The sequence below is a fragment of the Mytilus trossulus genome, chromosome 2, assembly GCF_036588685.1.
Source record: "Mytilus trossulus isolate FHL-02 chromosome 2, PNRI_Mtr1.1.1.hap1, whole genome shotgun sequence".
Taxonomy (NCBI): Eukaryota; Metazoa; Mollusca; class Bivalvia; order Mytilida; family Mytilidae; genus Mytilus; species Mytilus trossulus.
Genome location: NC_086374.1, coordinates 23,926,479 through 23,946,782, shown reverse-complemented (window position 1 = coordinate 23,946,782; position 20,304 = coordinate 23,926,479). Strand labels below are relative to the sequence as shown.

Sequence of the window (20,304 nt, the reverse complement as noted above, 5' to 3'; positions counted from 1 at the left end):
GTCCTTAACCTCATTTTCATTATTCAGTGACCACTTGAAAAAAAAGTTCAGAATTTTTGTAATGTTGAATTCTCTCTTATAAGTAATAGGATAACTATATTTAGTATGTGCGTACCTTGCAAAGTCCTCATGCCTGTCAGACAGTTTTCACTTGACCTCGACCTCATTTCATGGATCCGTGAACAAGGTTTAGTTTTGGTGGTCAAGTCCATATCTCAGATACTATAAGCAATAGGGCTTGTATATTGGTGTATGGAAGGACTGCAAGGTGTACATGTCCAACTGGCAGGTGTCATCTGACCTTGACCTCATTTTCATGGTTCAGTGGTTATAGTTAAGTTTTTGTGTTTTGGTCTGTTTTTCTCATACTTTATGCAATAGGTCTACTATATTTGTTGTATGGAATGACTGTAAGGTGTACATATCTAGCGGGAAGATGTCATCTGACCTTGGCCTCATTTTCATGGTTCAGTGGTCAAAGTTAATTTTTTAAGTTTTGGTCTTTTTATCTAATATTATATGCCAAAGGTCAACTATATATGATGTATGGAAATATATTATGATCTTTATGTCAGTCCCGCAGGTTTAATTTGACCATGATTTCAATTTCACAGTTCATTGCACAGTGTTAAGTTTTTGCGTTTTGGTCTATTTCTCTTAAACTATAAGTAATAGGTCAACTATATTTGTTGTATGGAAGCATTGTTAGCTGTACATGTCTGTCTGGCATAGTTCATCTGACCTTGACCTCATTTTCATGGTTCATTGGTCTTAAGTTTATGTGACAGTTGTAATAAAGCTTTATACTTAGGAATATCAACATAATATCAATGATTAGTAAAGAAGGGGAGACATTTCAGTGTGTGCACTCTTGTTGTGTTTTGGTCTGTTTTTCTTATACTATATGCAATAGGTCTACTATATTTAGGGTATGGAATGATTGTACGGTGTACATGTTTAGCTGACAGGTGTCATCTGACCTTGACCTCATTTTCATGGTTCAGTGGTCAAAGTTAAGTTTTTGAGTTTTGGTCTATTTTTCTAATACTTTATGCAATATGTCAACTATATTTGGTGTATGGAAATATTTTATGATCTATATGTCAGTTTCGCAGGTTTTATTTGACCTTGACCTCAAATTCACGGTTCATTGCTTAGTGTTAAGTATTTGTGTTTTGGTCTGTTTTTCTAAATTAACAAGCAAAAGGTCAACTTTATTTATTATACTTCACGTAAAAATGCCATATTTTGATTGGCTTATACGAGGGTGTTAATTTACTCTATCACATGGCTGAGAGGGTGACAATTTTTGACAAATGGAAGAATTGTTAGCTGTACATGTCTGCCTGGCATGGTTTATCTGTCCTTACCTCATTTTTATGGTTCATTGATCAATGTTAAGTTTTCTTGGTTAATGTTGCGTTTATGTGACAGTTGTAATAAAGCTTTATATTTAGGACTATCAACATAATTTCAATGATTGGTAAAGAAGGCGAGACATTTCAGTGTGTGCACTCTTGTATTTCCAAGGGTCAATGTTAAAAATAGTTGATCATCCACCATGATATAACTTGTCTGAGATATTGCTGATATTAACTTATAGTATAAGTTTTATAAAAACCTGGGAAAGCACTAACAAAGCCATCTCCTACTAATTTGATATTTCCAAGGGTCAGAACTCTTAAAAAATGGATCATTCACCATTTATATAAATCTTCTGCCAGATATTGCTAATATTAATCTATAGTACATGTTTAGGTTTTATAAAAATTAGGCAAGAGTTGTACCAATGAGAGGGCAAACGAGGCCATTTTCGTACATTTTAATATTTCCGAGGGCATAACTCTTTTTAAAAAAGTGGATTGTCAACCATTATAAATCTAGTCAAAGATATTGCTGATTTTGACCTATTGTACAAGTTTAATAAAGTCTTACAAGAATTGTATCTGTGAGAGGGCTAACAAAACCAGATGGACAGACACATAGAGGGATGCCCAGGGTATTTCCATGTCCCCAGCAACACTTTATGTGGGGGACAAATATGAAACCATAATTTTCCTAAAATTTGCATTTTAAAGTGTTATCAATGTCTCCACAAATTGGTTTCCTTTCTCGAACTTTAGTTTGCCTCAACCATATGATATAAAACTTATGCACAATGATTTTTACCACAAAACACAGATTAAGTATAAATTTGGGTGTTGTCACTTTTACCGTTCTGGTTTTCCCGTTTGAATGGTTTTACACTAGTAATTTTGGGGCCCTTTATAGCTTGTTGTTCGGTGTGAGCCAAGGCTCCGTGTTGAAGGCCGTACTTTAACCTATAATGGTTTAATTTTTAAATTGTTATTTGGATGGAGAGTTGTCTCATTGGCACTCACACCACATCTTCCTATATCTATTGAGTATATAATTAAACATTCAAAGTGCTGAATTTTTTGTTTCCGATCTCTTACTTTACTTAGCCTCAACCAAGGATTGTCTCATTGGCATTCATACCACATCTCCTTATATCTAAATCTCATTGAATATGTCAATATTTAATTAAAAATAAGGAAAGGTCAGCTACATTGGGTTTTCAGAATCATTGTCAATTGTATATGTCAGACAGACAGAACAAATTTTACCCAGATGACCAATGTTCATTTTTTGTTGAGCCTGCGACTTTTGTTGCAGAAAGCTTGACATAGGGATAGTGATAGCTATTTTCCTAAAAGTTTTATATTTTAGAAGGTAGAAGACCTGGTTCATACTTGTATATAGATGCCTCATGATACGAAGTTTCCGTCTGAGACATGTCCATTGTCCTTGACTTTATTTTCATGGCCGGTTCAGTGAATACTTGAAAAAAAAGTTAAGATCTTTTCAATTTGTAATGTTAATTTCTCTCTTATTATGAGTAAAAGGATAACTATATTTAGTATGTGCGTACCTTGCAAGGACTTCATGCCTGTCAGACAGTTTTCATTTGACCTCAACCCCATTTCATGGATCAGTAAACAAAGTTCAGTTTTGGTGGTCAAGGCCATATCTCAGATAGTATAAACAATAGGGCTAGTATATTCGTTGTATGGAAGGACTGGTAGGTGTACATGTCCGACTGTCAGGTGTCATCTGACCTTGACCTCATTTTCATGGTTCAATGGTTAAAGTTTTGTGTTTTGGTCTATTTTTCTTATACTGTATGCAATAGGTCTACAATATTGGTGTATGGAATGATTACAAGTCGTACATATCTAGCTGGCAGGTGTCATCTGACCTTGACCTCATTTTCTTGGTTCAGTGGTCAATGTTAAGTTTTTTAATTATTTTTTATTTTAATACTATATGCAATAGGTCAACTGTATTTGATGTATGAAAATATTTTATAATGTACATGTCAGTCTCGCAGGTTTTATTTGACCTGGACCTGGACCTTACTTTCACTGTTCGTTGCTCAGTGTTAAGGTTTTTTTTTCTTTCTAAAACTATAAGCAATAGGTCAACTATATTTGTTTTATGGAAGAATGGTAAGCTGTAGATGTCTGCCTGACATGGTTTATCTGACCTTGACCTAATTTTCATGGTTAATTGGTCAATATTTAGTATTCATGTTTAAGTCTGTTTCTTGGAAACTATAAGCAATAGGTCAACTATATATAGTGTATTGAATGATTGTAAGGCGAACACATATTTCTTGTTTGGTTTATATGACCTTGACCTCATTTTTTAGCTCACCTGGCCTGAAAGGTCTTTTTTCATCACTTGACGTCAGTTGTTTGCGTCGTCGTCCGGTGTCATTAACTTTTACAAAAATCTTCTCCTTTGAAACTACTAGGTCAACTTTAACCAAACTTGGCCACAATCATCATTTGGGTATCTTGTTAAAAAAATGGGTCTGGTGTTCCGGTCAACCAACCAAAATGGCCACCCTGGCTTAAAATAAAACATAGGGGTAAAATGTAGATTTTGGCTTATATCTCTGAAACCAAAGCATTTAGAGCAAATCTGACATTGGTTAATCAGGTCAAAAATTTACCTGCCCTGAAATTTTCAGATGAATGGGACAAATCGTTATTGGGTTGCTACCAATAAATTGGTAACTTTAAGGAAATTTTGCCGTTTTTTGGTTATTATCTTTAATATTATTATAGAAAGAGATAAACTGTAAACAGCAATAATGTTTAACAAAGTAAGATCTACAAATAAGTCATCAAGACCAAAATGGTCAGTTGTCCCCTTAAGGAGTTAATGTGAATATACGAGTTAAAAGATAACGACGTTTAAACAGCAACGCGAATTTGACACGCATTGCAATTCGAATTAGAATTTACGTTTGGACGTAAAACGTTTATAATACGAATTAAACTAATTAGTTCATGCGAATCGAATTCGAATTACGCGTGAACGCAACATTATCTAAACAAACCATGTTGATTTTACCTTTGGGAATTTCCATTTTATTTTTTAAAGGGAGGTTTCAATTGCCACAGTTCTCTGTCTTCTCATATGCAGTGAAGGCATCTTGTCAATCGCATAATATTAATGGTTTGCAGACACTTAACTTTGTGTTCTTTCTTCGATTTCCTTACTTTTCTGGGTTCTTTTCTCAGTAGAGAAAAGCCATGCTTACGGTCAAAATATGAAATTGCTATCAGTAATAATAAAATTGAGAATGGAAATGGGGAATGTGTCAAAGAGACAACAACCCGACCAAATAAAAAAAGCAACAGCTGAAGGTCACCAACAGGTCTTCAATGTATAGCGAGAAATTCCCGCACCCGGAGGCGTCCTTCATGTATGGAATATTGTAAGCTGCTTAGTTACTTTGTCGGTTAAAATAAGGTGACACACGTTAAACAATGTTTTTGCTTGGGTGCCTTAATTTTCTGCATATTTTACCGATGTTGGTATGATCAAGATTTAACTGATAATCAATGCATGTCAGTTTAAAGAAGTTTTATAGTGGATTCTCGTGAGAGATCTGCATACATGGATTTTTTTATACGTCTTATTCCCAACTGCTTAAATTTGTCCGAGTTTGAGTACATTTATGTTTATTTTTCAGCATTCTATAAGTTTTGAGGATTCTGATTCTAAAATGTCATTTTTTTTAAATATTTTTTTTCGTTTATTGTTATGTACATAAATGAGTCATAAATCAGCAAAAGACGTTGTAAGTCTCTTTTGCATTTTGTCGTGTCGAGGCTATTATAACCTGCTATACATTGCTGAAGGAATATAGTTGCTTACATCTACGTCATTTGTCTTTGGGGAGAAGTTGGCAATCATACCACATATTCTCCTTTTTTATCAACCAAAATGTTTGTGCTTACATTTTTCACTTTGAGCAGGTCGGTTTTAAAGAGCTTACTTTTAGTAATTCTTTATAATTTTCCCCTACAACATAGATTCATTGAGTTAGTCTTAGTGAATAGACACCAAGTGAGCATTACAGGCTTCTTTTGGCTTATATTTGATTTTGCACTTTGATTGTTCATTACAAGAGAGGTGAAAGATACCCAAAAAGGCAAGTCGAAAATAAACTGAAAACGCCCTGACAACTGAACTAAGAAAAGGACCAAAAAGCCAAAAATAGTATACAAAACACAACACAAAAAACTAAATACGGCAACATGAACCCTACTAAAAACCGCGGTTGATCTTTGGTGCTCAAAAGTTGGGTGATCAGTAAGGAAGCTGAGACTGTTAACTACTCTGTCGTACCTTACTTCAGCTACAGTTTAAGTAGAGGGTTTTCCATTTTCTGTGTTACGTGATATTTTAGAACTACTGTACATAGGTCATGTTTCTTTACACATACAATTCAGTAGCGGATCTAGGTAAGGGGGTCTGGAGCTGGAACCCACTTTTAATAACGATCAATGCATTTGAATAGGGACCTATATTTAGCCCCCTACCCATTTCTAAAAATGCTGGAACCGCCCCTGCAACTGACATAGATCAATTATCCGACAGGCTTTATGCATACTGTAATGGTAAAATATCAGCTTCGAGTCGGAATGAAAACTCACTTAAATAAAATTGTGAACCCAAAAGGGTTTGACCTTGCCTTGAAAACTTCTACCCTTACTTACCGCAGATTCCATAGAACCGAACTTATCAAGAGATGTTCTGGTTAGTTTGGTAGAACAAATAAAATCTATATTGCTTTGAATATGAAACAAGACAAACTCTTTACAATCCGATATATAATCGAAGCATATCAGCTTAATTACAGTTCAATTAATTGCCTTATTGGAGACATTCATCATTTTCTATTCCTTTTTTTAATCAAACTTAAAATTAAAAGAAAGTCCCTTGATATTGCGATACACATGCACATGGCTACACAAAAGCATGTTCAAAGCGGCAATATCCTTTGGCACAATATTAAAACAGACGATAATGAACCAATAACCCGAAGATAGATAGGACCTATAACAATATTTAGAGAATTGTTTACCATTTTAACATATTTAGCAGCTTTTGAAACAATAGGCTAAACATTTGACCTAAAATTCTAGATGTTATCATTCTAATGATGTTTTGTTCAGTTATAATGGCCTTTCGAAGCCAATGGCTCCTCTGTAAGAACATGTATATGAGTGCCCATAGGAGTTTTGTGTCCGTCATATTTACTTTCATCCATGTTTAACTGAGCTGTCAATAAGATTGACATGAATGATTTATTGACAATTGATTTTATGCAACAATGTGTCAATTTGATGGTTTCTTTTAAAAAATAAAAAAATAAACTTTTTTGTGTGTATCCTTTTTTGTTTTGTATGTTTTTTTTCAAATAAATACCATCGTAAGCATGATGCTAGTTATAGACTTTAGAACCATGCCGGTTATTTATCTCTTTATTGATATACTAAATGCCAAAGTAAAAAAATAATCTTGAAAAATGAATGCAAGATTGTGCCTAAATGCGAAAAAAAACCTCCAAATTACTTCAGGAAATGTCAACACTTGTGAGGCTGCATATCATGTATCTATTTAACTGAATATAAAAATAAAAAAAACTGTCTACGTGAAAAAATTACAAATCAATTTGATTTTTTAACCTTTAATTTTAATTGGTTAATTAAGTATGTTGAAGATGAGATAAAGTTTATACAAAATTGTTATTGTATGAAATTTAAACTGGCACGAAATTTATTGGAAACATCTTGGACTTCAGTATAGTCTTAGACAAGGGTACCATGATTGGTCACCTAGAAAGATCATATTTCAAAAGGTAATTTTGCATAATCTCGAACGATTTATTCATGCAAGTTACATTACTAAAACTGTTTACAGGTTGCATTACATAGCACTAGCGCCTTCGCTACCTTTTCAGAGTGTCCTCATTTAAAGACTTGATGAGTTTTCGTTTTTTAAAGTATATAGTTCTTATCCTTTATCACAAAACAAATATTATCCCAGTTTCTGTTCCAAAAAAAGGATTTTCTATAAAAATTGTTTAAATGGAATGCATTGCGAAAGGTGAAAATACCCAGCGAAGCATTATTGTTCTTGATTGTGCTTATCCTTCCTGGGGCCTCTAATAGATAGTCATCTCATAATCATCTCCGAGCTGTCAATCTTCGTCAAGGGCGTGTGGTATCGGGACTAATTTTCCCTCATTTCATTGGCTGTTATTTATATCTAGTTAAAACATTCCTTACGGAAAAACACGAAGATATCGAATCTTCGTTTTCATTGGATGTTTGTGCATTAACGGAGAGAATGATGTTCTTTGCATGCATGACGAGCCGCCATTTCTGTTTAGAGGCATTTTGACTGGCAGTGACAAAAAGCCCTCCCAGATTGGCATAAGTGTGGACATTGTTTACGTTTAGGATTTGTTTATTATCCAAACAAAGGCATTGTAGGAATTAGTGCTAAGTGTTTTAATGACTTAACATAGACATAAATGGATTATTAAGGTCGAATAAAACCTACTGTGAAATAATGGACGACCAGCAAAGGATGATGCATAACCAGGGACAAATGGCGAACACTAATGTGCTTCAACAGTATGGGATTCCTCAACAGGGAGACGATCCCTCGGACCAGAGAAAGCAAGAAATTGGTGATATTCTTCAACAGATAATGACAATAACAGACCAAAGCCTTGACGAAGCACAAGCAAGGTGCCGGTACATGCCTTCCTTTATTCTATGCCTGTCGTCTCTCACATTTTCTCTTACTCTCTTATCTGTTCGATGTATTTCAGCGCGAAGTTATGAAATAATATTCCTAGTTCTTAGTAATGCTCTTGTTTTCTTTATTGCAGGAAACACACATTGAACTGTCACAGAATGAAACCTGCATTATTTAGTGTATTATGTGAAATCAAAGAAAAAACAGGTGTGTAAAAAATTTCCCTTCTTTAAGCCTCTTGTAGGGAAACCTAGATTATTTTTTCCAAATATTTTTTTTTTTTTTTTTTTATTAATTTGGTAAAAGGGAGCGAGTTTGGTAAACATTTTTTGTACATTTGTAATTTCAAAATACTAATGAACAAATACTTTGCCAAAGATTTGTGACTTCATTTACAACAATGTGTATTGTATTGTAAATACACATTTAGTGATCTAGTTACACAAAGTGATAAAGTCACAGATTTGTAACAAAGTAAGGTTAATGATATGTTGCAAATGATTTCATATTACTAATAAACAAACAAATACTTTGTCAAAGATTTGTAACTTAAATTAACAACTATGTGTAATATAGATACACATTTAGTGATCTAGTTACACAGAAAGTGATATAGTCACAGTTTTGTAACAAAGTAAGGTTTAATAATGACAATGTATATGATATGTTGCAAGTAATATCTATAAAGAAAAGACCAACTTGCCAAGCAGGGAATAATTCTCCACTATTTAATATACTGTCCCTGAAATAAGGTCATAAGCCAAATGCTAAAAAAAAACCAATATTTTATTTAGTCTTCAATTGAAAAGCATGCATGATCATGCATTTAAAAGAAAATGGAATATTTTGTTTGTTTAAATTTTTTTTCATGTTAGTTATAATTACTGTAAACAATAATAACAATTTCAATCAGTGTTTATCAGCTTGATACTTGCAAGTTGTAAACTGAATATGTGCCATTTCAACTTGAAATAAATAGTTTTTTGGGAGCTAAGGGGGTTAAGTCTGTCTATTCTAATAAACATTTGTGGGAGACTTACTTAAAAATCTAACAACAAAAACATAGGACAATGGAAAACTGTTGCTGTACTTGTGATTATAACTTGGTTCAAATTAATCAAGGTTTAAAATTAGTTAAAAAATGTATCAAACAGTTTAACTGAAGTTACATTTTGTACAAATACATTTTTACATGTATGTTTTCCTGCCAACTCATTATATTGATATGCAAATTTAATCCAGATATAATTTTAAAAGGTTTAGAATTTAGCTGAGTTGATACTGAGTCTGTTGCAGGGGACGCACTGTTGTCACTAAACTACCATTCAATATCTCATTGTTAAAATGTACTACTGGTCAGGATCATAAAAAGGCAATTTTTATGAATTTTGGTAGTGTCACTTTGAAGTATTTTTGAGTTGTACCCTATACAAATGGAAAAAAAATGTTGAATTTTCTTCTCCTTACTCTTAACTTTAGTTTGCCTCAACAAAATATTATGCAACTTATACACAATGTTCATTACCACATAATACAGATCAAGTACAAATTGGGTAGCATCACAATTACCTTTCTTTAATTATGTCCTATTAAATCTAGTTAATTTATATCATATGAACAGTGGGAACAGTATCTGTGTCCATGGAGACGCATTCCCCAATTATTTGTATTGTGGGCAAGCCTGAAAACAGAAAAAAAAATCTTTAAAACAAGATCATGATCAACAAAAAAAGATTGTTGTCATGAATTCTTGTCTAGTCTACTATTTTGATAATAAGTGAAAATGGCTCAGATGCACAATTGCACATGTACAATAACATGCATCATACATAGGTGACCAACACATGCTCTTTAGCATTTTAATGCCCCTGCCATAGCCGAGGGGCATTGAGTTTTACCATTGTCTGTATGTCCCAAATGGGCTTCTGTTTTTTAACTTTAAGTTTGCCTCGACCAAATGTTATGAAAAGCATACACAATGCTAATTACCACAAGACACAGATCAAGATTGAATTTGGGTTATGTCAATTTTACTGTTCTAAAGCTATTTCCCTTTACAAATGGAAAAATTGTGGGTGCTAGTGCTGCTTTGTAGCAGCCTTAGGCTGCTCTTTTTCCAAATCTATAAGGGTGTCTTATACGTGCAAGAGATATAGATCTCCCTAAACATGGGTCAGCCATTTATCGTTCCTTTCCCATACTCGCAAATGGTGTCAAGGGAGAGCAGAAAAATCAGTCCCTGAAATTTTCATCCTGGAACAGGAATTGAACTAGGAAAAATGTATGAAACTTATACACAATGTTTATTACAAAAATGTATCGCAAAATTCAAATCAAGGTTGAATTTTGGTGGGGTCACTTTTATCATTCTAGAGTTGTGCCCTTGACGAATGGAAAAATTGCTGGATTTTTTTTTTCTATTCTCAAACTTAAGTTTGTCTCAACCAAATATTATTAAATGTATTCACCACATCTATGACCACAAAACTTAGATCGAGTACAAATTTGGATAGCCTCACTTTTACAGATCTTGAGTTATGTCCCTTGATAGCATTTGACGTAAGCAGACACATCATCCGTGTCCCATAGACACATTCCCCATTAATTTCTTTTAATTTTGTAATACAGGAATGTTTGCAACTCATAGAATAATTGACTTTTTCAGGTCTTTTGGTCAAAAACTTAATCCAAGTATTGGAGAGAACAAAATATTAACTTGATACAGTATTTTGTTTGGTTTTTGTGTCCGGGTAATTTTCTCAAAATTTCAATGGCCTTTTCTCATGAATCTTATCAATGAACTTCCAAAAAATTTGGTTAATGTCCTTGCCAATTTAAACAATTTCAAGAATCTCTTGATAAAGTATAGAAATTATTAATCTGGTTTTATATAGATGAAAAATTGTTAATTTAGTCATTGTTTCCTATATAAAATACTATTTTCAAATGAGATATTAAAATAAAAACAAAATTAGCTTTGTCAGTGATGAAAGTATTCTCATTTACATGTACAATATTCAAGTGTAAATGTAGTTCAATTAAATCATTTTATTAAAGAAAAGTCTATATCTTGTTAAAATTTGTAATTTAATCTGTCTAAAATTTACTGATAAAATCTTTCTCACTCAGAAAAAGTATAATTTAGATAAAAAGGTTTATTTGTATTTTTAACTAGTTACACAGTTATATTGGTTTGAAATTGTATACGAAACTTGTGTTCAGTAAATGAGAAAGTCCATTATATAATTTGTGCAAAGTAAAATTCAAATTAGCAAATATAACATGATATGACAAGTATCAATAACATATGGAATAGTAAAGTAACACCGGGGAAAAGAAGATCCACTTTGTGGCACAGATAATGATTAATGCCAATATTATTGGATTAACAGTATGGGTTGTTCTCTAACACTTCCTGTCACCGATCATGATAATCTCCCTCCATTGTAATGATTTTCTCAAATCTGATTTAAGATTTGAATTGAATCAATATGTCTTGTCAAAGTGTTGTTAGCTAGGGAGGTCTGTTGGGGTCTCATGAAGCTGTGTCAATACTCTGTTAATTTAGTTTTATTGATTTCTTCTAAATGTAATAAGACCCAACACATTTAATGCATTGATCAGGCCTCTATATTCATTATTGGAATTCTAATTTAAGTGTATAACTTGTGTATTTTTAGTAGTTGAAAGAATTGGATTTGAAAAATTCTTTTGTATCTTTATACGAAAAAATATCCTTGATCAAGAGAAACTTCTAGTCATGTTCACTAAAAAAATGTATAAATTTACATAATTGTTTGAGATGAAAAAGATTTTTATTGTGATTCAATTTGATCAAGCTAGATCAGAATAATTTGTACATGTATCTACAGAAATCTTTTTGCAAGTTCAGAATTGATTTGGTTAATTTTTTTTATGTCTTGCAATATTGTTGCATCTAAAGATCGGTGGCTGGGTGGTTACTACTGTAATCACTAGCCAATCAACACTGCAGTTGAAATCCCGATCTTTTGGGTGCACTCTACTCCAATCTTAACTGATTAGGACTGTCAGTTTTCCTAGCGAAGGTCATGGTTTTTCTGAGGGCTCTCCGGCTTCCTTTACCAATAAAATCTGACCACCATGAGATAGCACAAAAGCAGTGCTTTAAAATGGCCTTAAAACACAAAATCAATCAATGTCTGGCAATATTGGTGCATCCAAAGATTTGTGTTAACATTTGGCAAGTTCATCCTTGTGGCAATCCCAGTTTTGCACCTTTGTGTATATATCCATTCTCTTAGACCAGTGAAATCAGATCCTGATTTGAAGAAAGTCCTACTACATTATTTCCAAAGCATTCAATTTTTGACAAACTTACTTAGTGAATTCAGTGACCATACATGTATTTGATGTAATATATTCAAGAGAATCATATAAATGTCGAAATGTAATCAAATTATTTAATCAACTTTTTATTGCTTCTACATGCAGACAGCTTCAAATAAAAATTGAACCCAATGAGGGGAAGGTCAGGAGATAAAATAGTTTGAAGTGTCACATTCACCTACATTCAATTGATTTACAAATTTTTGCAAGGTTGGGTCTCTCTTAAATTTTATATGGATAAATAATACATGTAGTTATGGACATGAATAAGCAAAAAGTTGTTTTGAAGGATACAAGTTAATGTCAAAATGTAAAAGTTTTTTTGGATGTGCTATGAATAAACAAAAGTACATAATTTTAATGTGTGTCAAAGTTCTAAGTTTTCATTGAAATGTGTTAATTTACAGAGCATGAAAACTACTTTTAAAATTTTTAGTTACATGAACTACATTGTAAGTTTGTGCCATGATGTTCTAAATTGAATATACATTGTCAATAGCACTAGCTATAGTTTAAAGAATTTGTAGCACTGCATACATGTCATCATAACAATACAATGTAAATAAAAAAAGCAATCGAAAAACTCAATTTTATTTGATTTCAGTTCTCAGTATTAGAAATTCACAAGAAGAAGAACCACCAGATCCACAGTTGATGAGATTAGATAACATGTTAATAGCTGAAGGAGTAGCCGGTCCAGAGAAAGGTGGTGGCTCCTCAGCAGCCGCCAATGCCACAGCAGCTGCCTCTGGTGGCCAGCCAGATAGTGCTATTGAACACTCAGACTATAGAGCCAAACTGGCACAGATCCGTCAAATTTATCATACAGAACTAGACAAATATGAACAAGTGAGTGATAATCATTTACAGCTGTTACTAGCCTCCAGTCTTCAACACTTCTCTCAGCTGTTACACGTTTTGTCTCTGTGTACATGGTGTATTTCTGCTGATACAATTTGTTTATTAATGCTAAGAATACTGAAAAAATACTTGTAGTCAAATGTCCATTTCATGATTTTTTTTAGAGACATGCATACCTTTGCAGAAATAAAATTGATATTTGACTTTAATACCCGCTTCTGTCCCAAATGTGCAGAAGCAATAGATCATAACACAGATTTTTAGAAACAATTGAATAATGAAAAAGTTTTATCTTCATTAATGGTACTTTTGGTTAAAATATTTGTACATTCATTGATTCTCCAGATCATTTACAATTTACAAAAAATGTGTCATTTTCTTTAATGTATTTTTGAATCAGGACAGTCAAAGGAAATTTAATGAGAATTTGCCTTTATTATGATGAATTACAAAGTAAAAGTTTTATAAGTGGTGAGAAAGAAAATGGGCTAAAGACAGTAAGATGAATCACTAGTTATCATGTATGGTTAAATCATAGGTTAATACCACAAAGGTGACGCTTTGTTAGAGTAATTGTCAAAGGCTGGAGGCTATAACAGTATAAAATTTGGAATGAATAATGATGTTTTGTCGACTGGTTTGGGTCATGTGGCCCGGAGCAATTTATTCTGCTTAGTAAATGCATGCTTTGTCTGTTGATAAAATTCATCATAAATTTGTCTTAATAAAGGCATACATAAGAGAATTTTGTGAAGATTTTGCTTTTATGATACATATGTATTGAAAATGATTAATAAAATGAGTTAGAAGATACATGTGCTGTAGAAGGAAGATATGAAAATGCATATGGTTTGGTGATGTCTTGTGAAAGGCATGATATTTAAAAGTTGCTTGAATGATTGCTTAATTACATACTGTTCGAAGAATTATATTAATTTACCAAGTAATAATGATTTTATAAAGAAATTTTCAACAAATCCCCAAGATTTTATGCAAATACATTAAAAATTTCACCCTGTTGAACTTCTCACAATTAAGACATCTCAGATCTGACATTTATGAAGATCTTTGACTGCTTTTTTCATTACAGTTTATGGATTTTTGGATACTTTCTTAAAAAATATTGCAGTATAATTTAATAACTTCTCCTTTACAGGTTGGCCAGTTATACAATTTGTACATCACTAATTGCCATTTTAAATTAGACGTGAATTGTGTTGATTTTGTTTTGTTAGCATATTTGTTTCCCAGTTTTTGCTGCTTTTTCCCAAGGATTTTTGTAATTTTGTTAATTGGAAATCATAAATTGCTTGATGGTTTCACTTATGTGAATGTGAAAACTAAAACCTGCATGCCTTGCAAGTCGACACAGTTAATTGAAAAAAGAACTTGTTTCGCATGCACAGATTATTATAAATTAGTAAATTTATTTGCTTTTTAATTACAATTTTAAAAAATACAATTGTGATGCTCTATCATTGATTATGTAGAATTTCAGTATATTGTTTCCTCAAAATCCTGTCTGGTTTGTCATAACTCTAAAATTTACAAATATGCAACTATAAAAAAAACATACAAGTGCAAAAACACAGATACTATTTTTAAGTCTGGAAATTGCAAATTCTATCACTTCAATTTTTTTTGTACAAATTACTTCACTTTATTTAAATTTTGACAACTAGATCTGAAATAAAACAGCCATTTGTTTATTGCTAAATAATATGAAAAGGTGTTGCTATTGGTTGCCATGACTCTAGTTTTGTTGTTCTTGGACAGGATGGATCAGAAATCAAAAATTCAGACTATGAAGCGAAACTAGCACAGATTCGGCAGGTCTACCAAACAGAATATGGAAAATATGAACAGGTACAAAAACAAAATGATTGTTTTCTTCATCACATGGCCAGCGTTTTTAGCTCTAGAATGGCTGTGGTTTCTCTTTAACCAGACAGGGAGATGGTGTTAAAATATTATTAACAATAACAAAATTAGTTCTAGATTGTTTACTTTTCCTCACTTTTTCTGTGTGCTCATATCAAATTGAAATATATTTAATTTTACACTTTAAAAAAAAAAGAAGGATACTTTGCAGTGAAAAAGCAAGATAATAATTCTTTGAACTTATGAGTTTATAAAAGATAAATAAACTAAATAGATTTGATACACAAGTATATTGTAGAAACAAGATTAATTTATAAAAAATATCATCTTTGAGCATACTATTGCACACAGAAAAAGTGGGGATTATAACAGTATATGTAAATTTTATTTCACCAGCATTGACAACTAATGATACAATTGTACCATATTGTTGTAATGTGTTACTTGTTGTTTTGTTTACCATATTTTACTTTTATTGGTATAAATGTAACCCTTCAGAATTACACATAATGTCATCATTATTATTCCAATCTTATTTGCATTGTAACTGATTTTAATTCATAATTTCATTTGTATCTTTATAACAAAGAGAGAGAAGTTTTGTTTGGTCAATTATGATGTTATCTGTTTTCCTCAGTTTTCATGTGAGCAGAAGGATAGCTATCACTTTCTTTGAATCAATCATGCATGAAAATGCTATTTTTTGGTTTCAGTGCATTTAAATATTGTTTTGCTTTAGATTATACGTTAGGTGTTGTTCTTATATATTTTATTCCATTTATTACAAGATTCAGTAGCCTGATTTAATAGTCTGTCTCTTTTCAAATTTCAATTTCAAGTTATTTATGAAAGTATGTCCCCTTTATTCCACTTAAAAATTAAAACCAGTTATGATTAAAAGAATATGATTGGAATTATAAGGATTTCCATTTTTAATGGAATTTATGAATGTGTAAGCTTAACAGTCAATCCATAAACTAAATTATTCAAGTTCATGAACCTTCTGTTTAATTAACATATCTTTATCTGAAAGTTGAGAAAAGAGATTTCGTTTGAATTTGAAACCCAAGAAAAAGTAGGATGTCAAAACTTCAGTAAGATATGGTATATATTTCGTCAATATTTATTAGTGGGAATTTTAGGTAGATGGCATACTTAAGTAATAAATAGATGTAGAATTCCATTTTTTTTGCAAATATAGATGTATGCTTCCAGAAGATAAGGTTTGAATTACAGAGCATTTTATAAAGTATTTAGATAATAGTTTCCTCATTCAGGATTTTGATTTAGCTTTATTTAGCCTCCAGGATCTACACTAAAAAGTAAACAGTTGTACTACTATTTCTGTAAAAAATGATATACATCCATTAAAATGTTTAAAATCACCCTCCAGACTAAATTTGACCTGTTTAATGACTGAATCAGACGATTCAAAGCAAAATTTTAACATTTTTATACGACCGCAAATTTTGAAAAAATTTTCGTCGTATATTGCTATCACGTTGGCGTCGTCGTCGTCGTCGTCGTCGTCGTCGTCGTCGTCGTCCGAATACTTTTAGTTTTCGCACTCTAACTTTAGTAAAAGTGAATAGAAATCTATGAAATTTTAACACAAGGTTTATGACCATAAAAGGAAGGTTGGTATTGATTTTGGGAGTTTTGGTCCCAATATTTTAGGAATTAGGGGCCAAAAAGGGCCCAAATAAGCATTTTCTTGGTTTTCGCACTATAACTTTAGTTTAAGTTAATAGAAATCTATGAAATTTTGTAACAAGGTTGATGACCACAAAAGAAAGGTTGGGATTGATTTTGGGAGTTTTGGTTTTAACAGTTTAGGAATTAGGGGCCAAAAAAGGGCCCAAATAAGCATTATTCTGGGTTTTCGCACAATAACTTTAGTTTAAGTAAATAGAAATCAATGAAACTTAAACATAATGTTTATGACCACAAAAGGAAGATTGGTATTGATTTTGGGAGTTTAGGTCCCAACAGTTTAGGAATTAGGGGCCAAAAAGGGACCCAAATAAGCATTTTTCTTGGTTTTCGCACCATAACGTTAGTATAAGTAAATAGAAATCTATGAAATTTAAACACAAGGTTAATGACCATAAAAGGAAAGTTGGTATAGATTTTGGGAGTTTTGGTCCCAACAGTTTAGGAAAAAGGGGCCCAAAGGGTCCAAAATTAAACTTTGTTTGATTTCATCAAAATTGAATAATTGGGGTTCTTTGATATGCCGATTCTAACTGTGTATGTAGATTCTTAACTTTTGGTCCCGTTTTCAAATTGGTCTACATTAAGGTCCAAAGGGTCCAAAATTAAACTTAGTTTGATTTTAACAAAAATTGAATCCTTGGGGTTCTTTGATATGCTGAATCTAAAAATGAACTTAGATTTTTTATTATTGGCCCAGTTTTCAAGTTGGCCCAAATCGGGGTCCAAAATTAAATTTTTTTGATTTCATCAAAAATTGAATAAATGGGGTTCTTTAATATGCCGAATCTAACTGTGTATGTATATTCTTAATTTTTGGTCCCGTTTTCAAATTGGTCTACATTAAGGTCCAAAGGGTCCAAAATTAAACTTAGTTTGATTTTAACAAAAATTGAAACCTTGGGGTTCTTTGATATGCTGAATCTAAAAATGTACTTAGATTTTTGATTATTGGCCCAGTTTTCAAGTTGGCCCAAATCGAGGTCCAAAATTAAACATTGTTTGATTTCATCAAAAATTGAATAATTGGGGTTCTTTGATATGCCAAATCTAACTGTGTATGTAGATTCTTAATTTTTGGTCCAGTTTTAAAATTGGTCTAAATTAAAGTGCAAAGGGTCCAAAATTAAACTAAGTTTGATTTTAACAAAAATTAAATTCTTGGGCCTCTTTGATATGCTGAATCTAAACATGTACTTAGATTTTTGATTATGGGCCCAGTTTTCAAGTTGGTCCAAATCAGGATCTAAAATTATTATATTAAGTATTGTGCAATAGCAAGTCTTTTCAATTGCACAGTATTGTGCAATGGCAAGAAATATCTAATTTCACAATATTGTGAAATAGCAAATTTTTTTTTAATTAAGAGTTATCTTTCTTTGTCCAGTATAGTAAGCAAGAAATATCTGCAAGATTTTTTTTAATTGGAGTTATCTTTCTTTGTCCAGAATCAACTTAAATCTTTGTTATATACAATATACAATGTATATTCACTTTTTACTACCAACTGATAAATTTAAATAATCTTTACCATTCATTGATAACAAGCAGTTTTTTTACATCTTAATATTTTATGATGTATTTAAATGAGTAGTAATTGTTGCAAACTCCATTAGAATATTTTAATTGAAATTAGTTTTGGAATAAGGGAAAGGGGGATGTGATTTAAAAATTGGGTTCAATTTTTCTCATTTGAAATTTCATAAATAAAAAGAAAATTTCTTCAAACATTTTTTGAGAGGATTAATATTCAACAGCATAGTGAATTGCTCTAAGAGAAAACAAAAATTTTAAGTTCATTTGAATACATTCATTCTGTGTCAGAAACCTATGCTGTGTCAACTATTTAATCACAATCCAAATTTAGAGCGGAATCCAGCCTGAATGTTGTGTCCATACTTGCCCCAAACGTTCAGGGTTCAACCTCTGCGGTCGTATAAAGCTACGCCCTGCGGAGCATCTGGTTGTATTTGACTTATTGTTTTAATTTTCTATTTAATTTGCCTGAAGTAGCTTTTTTTGAAGACAGCTGTTTAAATTGAACAAAAAAATCCAACAGCATAAAATTCAATGATCATTCAGTATTAAAAGCTGGAAGCATACACTTTTGGTTGCTTAGTTTATGTAGCTACCCTTACATGTATTAATGTTAGATATTAAACAGTCAAAAGTTAAATTATTTCCCGGGTAAGATGCTAAAATGTGTTTGGTTTAACACTTTTCATGTGTGTTTTTTTTTGTGAAGTAATACCTGACCATTCCATGTATCTGGATTTTTTTCACTTTTATATCAACCATAACAGGTAGGTAAGATAAAGGGTTTAATGTTTATATATACAATTTAATTCTATGTAGAAGATAGTTAATGCCAGCTTTTTGAATTTTTAGTTATAAAAAATTAAGTCCTTTTGTATTATGCTTGGCTTTCTTGCTTTTTGTTCCATAAATTTGCAGATAAGAAGCACTTTCAGATTGGTTGAAGATCTTTATCAGTGATATATTTCCTATTTTTGGCTTTAGATTATTTTGCATGCATCTTAGTATGATTACTCCTCTTCAAAAAGGAATTACTGCACAACGATATAATTCTGATTGATGTCAAATATACATTGATGGCTGCATAAAAGTTGATTAAAATTAAGTTAATATTTTTTGATATCACATTATGGTGATGTTGAGTGATAGAAAAGTGGATGAAAATATAGAAGATGACTAATTGAAACGCTATTTATGACATGGGTACTGCGAGACTAACTTTAAAATTCAAAAAGATTCATGTGAAGACTTAAAAAAAGGTGCAAGATTCTTCAACTATCTGAAAGTAGCCTAATTATGTTTGCATGATTTTCAATATGTAGTTTATTTTCAGGCCTGTAATGAATTTACTACGCATGTTGTCAACCTGTTAAGGGAACAAAGTCGAACAAGACCAATAGCTCCAAAAGAAATAGAGAGAATGGTTGGAATAATTCGTAAGAAATTTGCTGCTATAGAAATGCAGTTGAAACAGAGTACATGTGAAGCTGTAATGATTTTAAGGTCCAGATTTTTAGATGCCAGGTAAGGATGCATTAAAGAAATGATTTACAAGTAGTTTACGAAACAGTCATTCACGACTTACCCAATTCGTGGTGCCAACAGGAGTTTTAAAAAAAAGTTCAATACTTCCATTTGTCATATTGTATAGAATTTATTGCCTGTAATTGATTCATGCAGGCCTGAGTCTGGGCTGGATGGCCTGTGGACAGGCAATAGCACTTAATGGACATAAGTGGATCAGTTTTGTCTAAATTGTCCATGGAATTGCACAGGTTAATCACATTTTACAAATATGAAATAAACTTGTACATT

General features: G+C 32.0%; 1 protein-coding gene across 8 annotated transcripts in view; it reads left to right on the top strand.

Moving 5' to 3' along the window:
* The first annotated feature begins 7,690 nt into the window (after positions 1 to 7,690).
* LOC134706789 (pre-B-cell leukemia transcription factor 1-like) overlaps positions 7,691 to 20,304 on the top strand; it is a 28,496-nt gene continuing 15,882 nt past the window's right edge. For 2 of the 8 annotated variants that reach the window (XM_063566071.1, XM_063566070.1), the window contains exons 1-5: positions 7,698 to 8,126; positions 8,264 to 8,337; positions 13,103 to 13,347; positions 15,136 to 15,225; positions 19,823 to 20,013. In XM_063566071.1, the coding sequence (XP_063422141.1) occupies positions 7,939 to 8,126; positions 8,264 to 8,337; positions 13,103 to 13,347; positions 15,136 to 15,225; positions 19,823 to 20,013 (788 nt within the window). In that variant the 5' untranslated portion in view covers positions 7,698 to 7,938. Of the gene's footprint in view, positions 8,127 to 8,263; positions 8,338 to 13,102; positions 13,348 to 15,135; positions 15,226 to 19,822; positions 20,014 to 20,304 lie in introns of all 8 variants that reach the window. The other 6 variants (XM_063566065.1, XM_063566064.1, XM_063566066.1 and 3 more) reach the window with 6 other exon arrangements.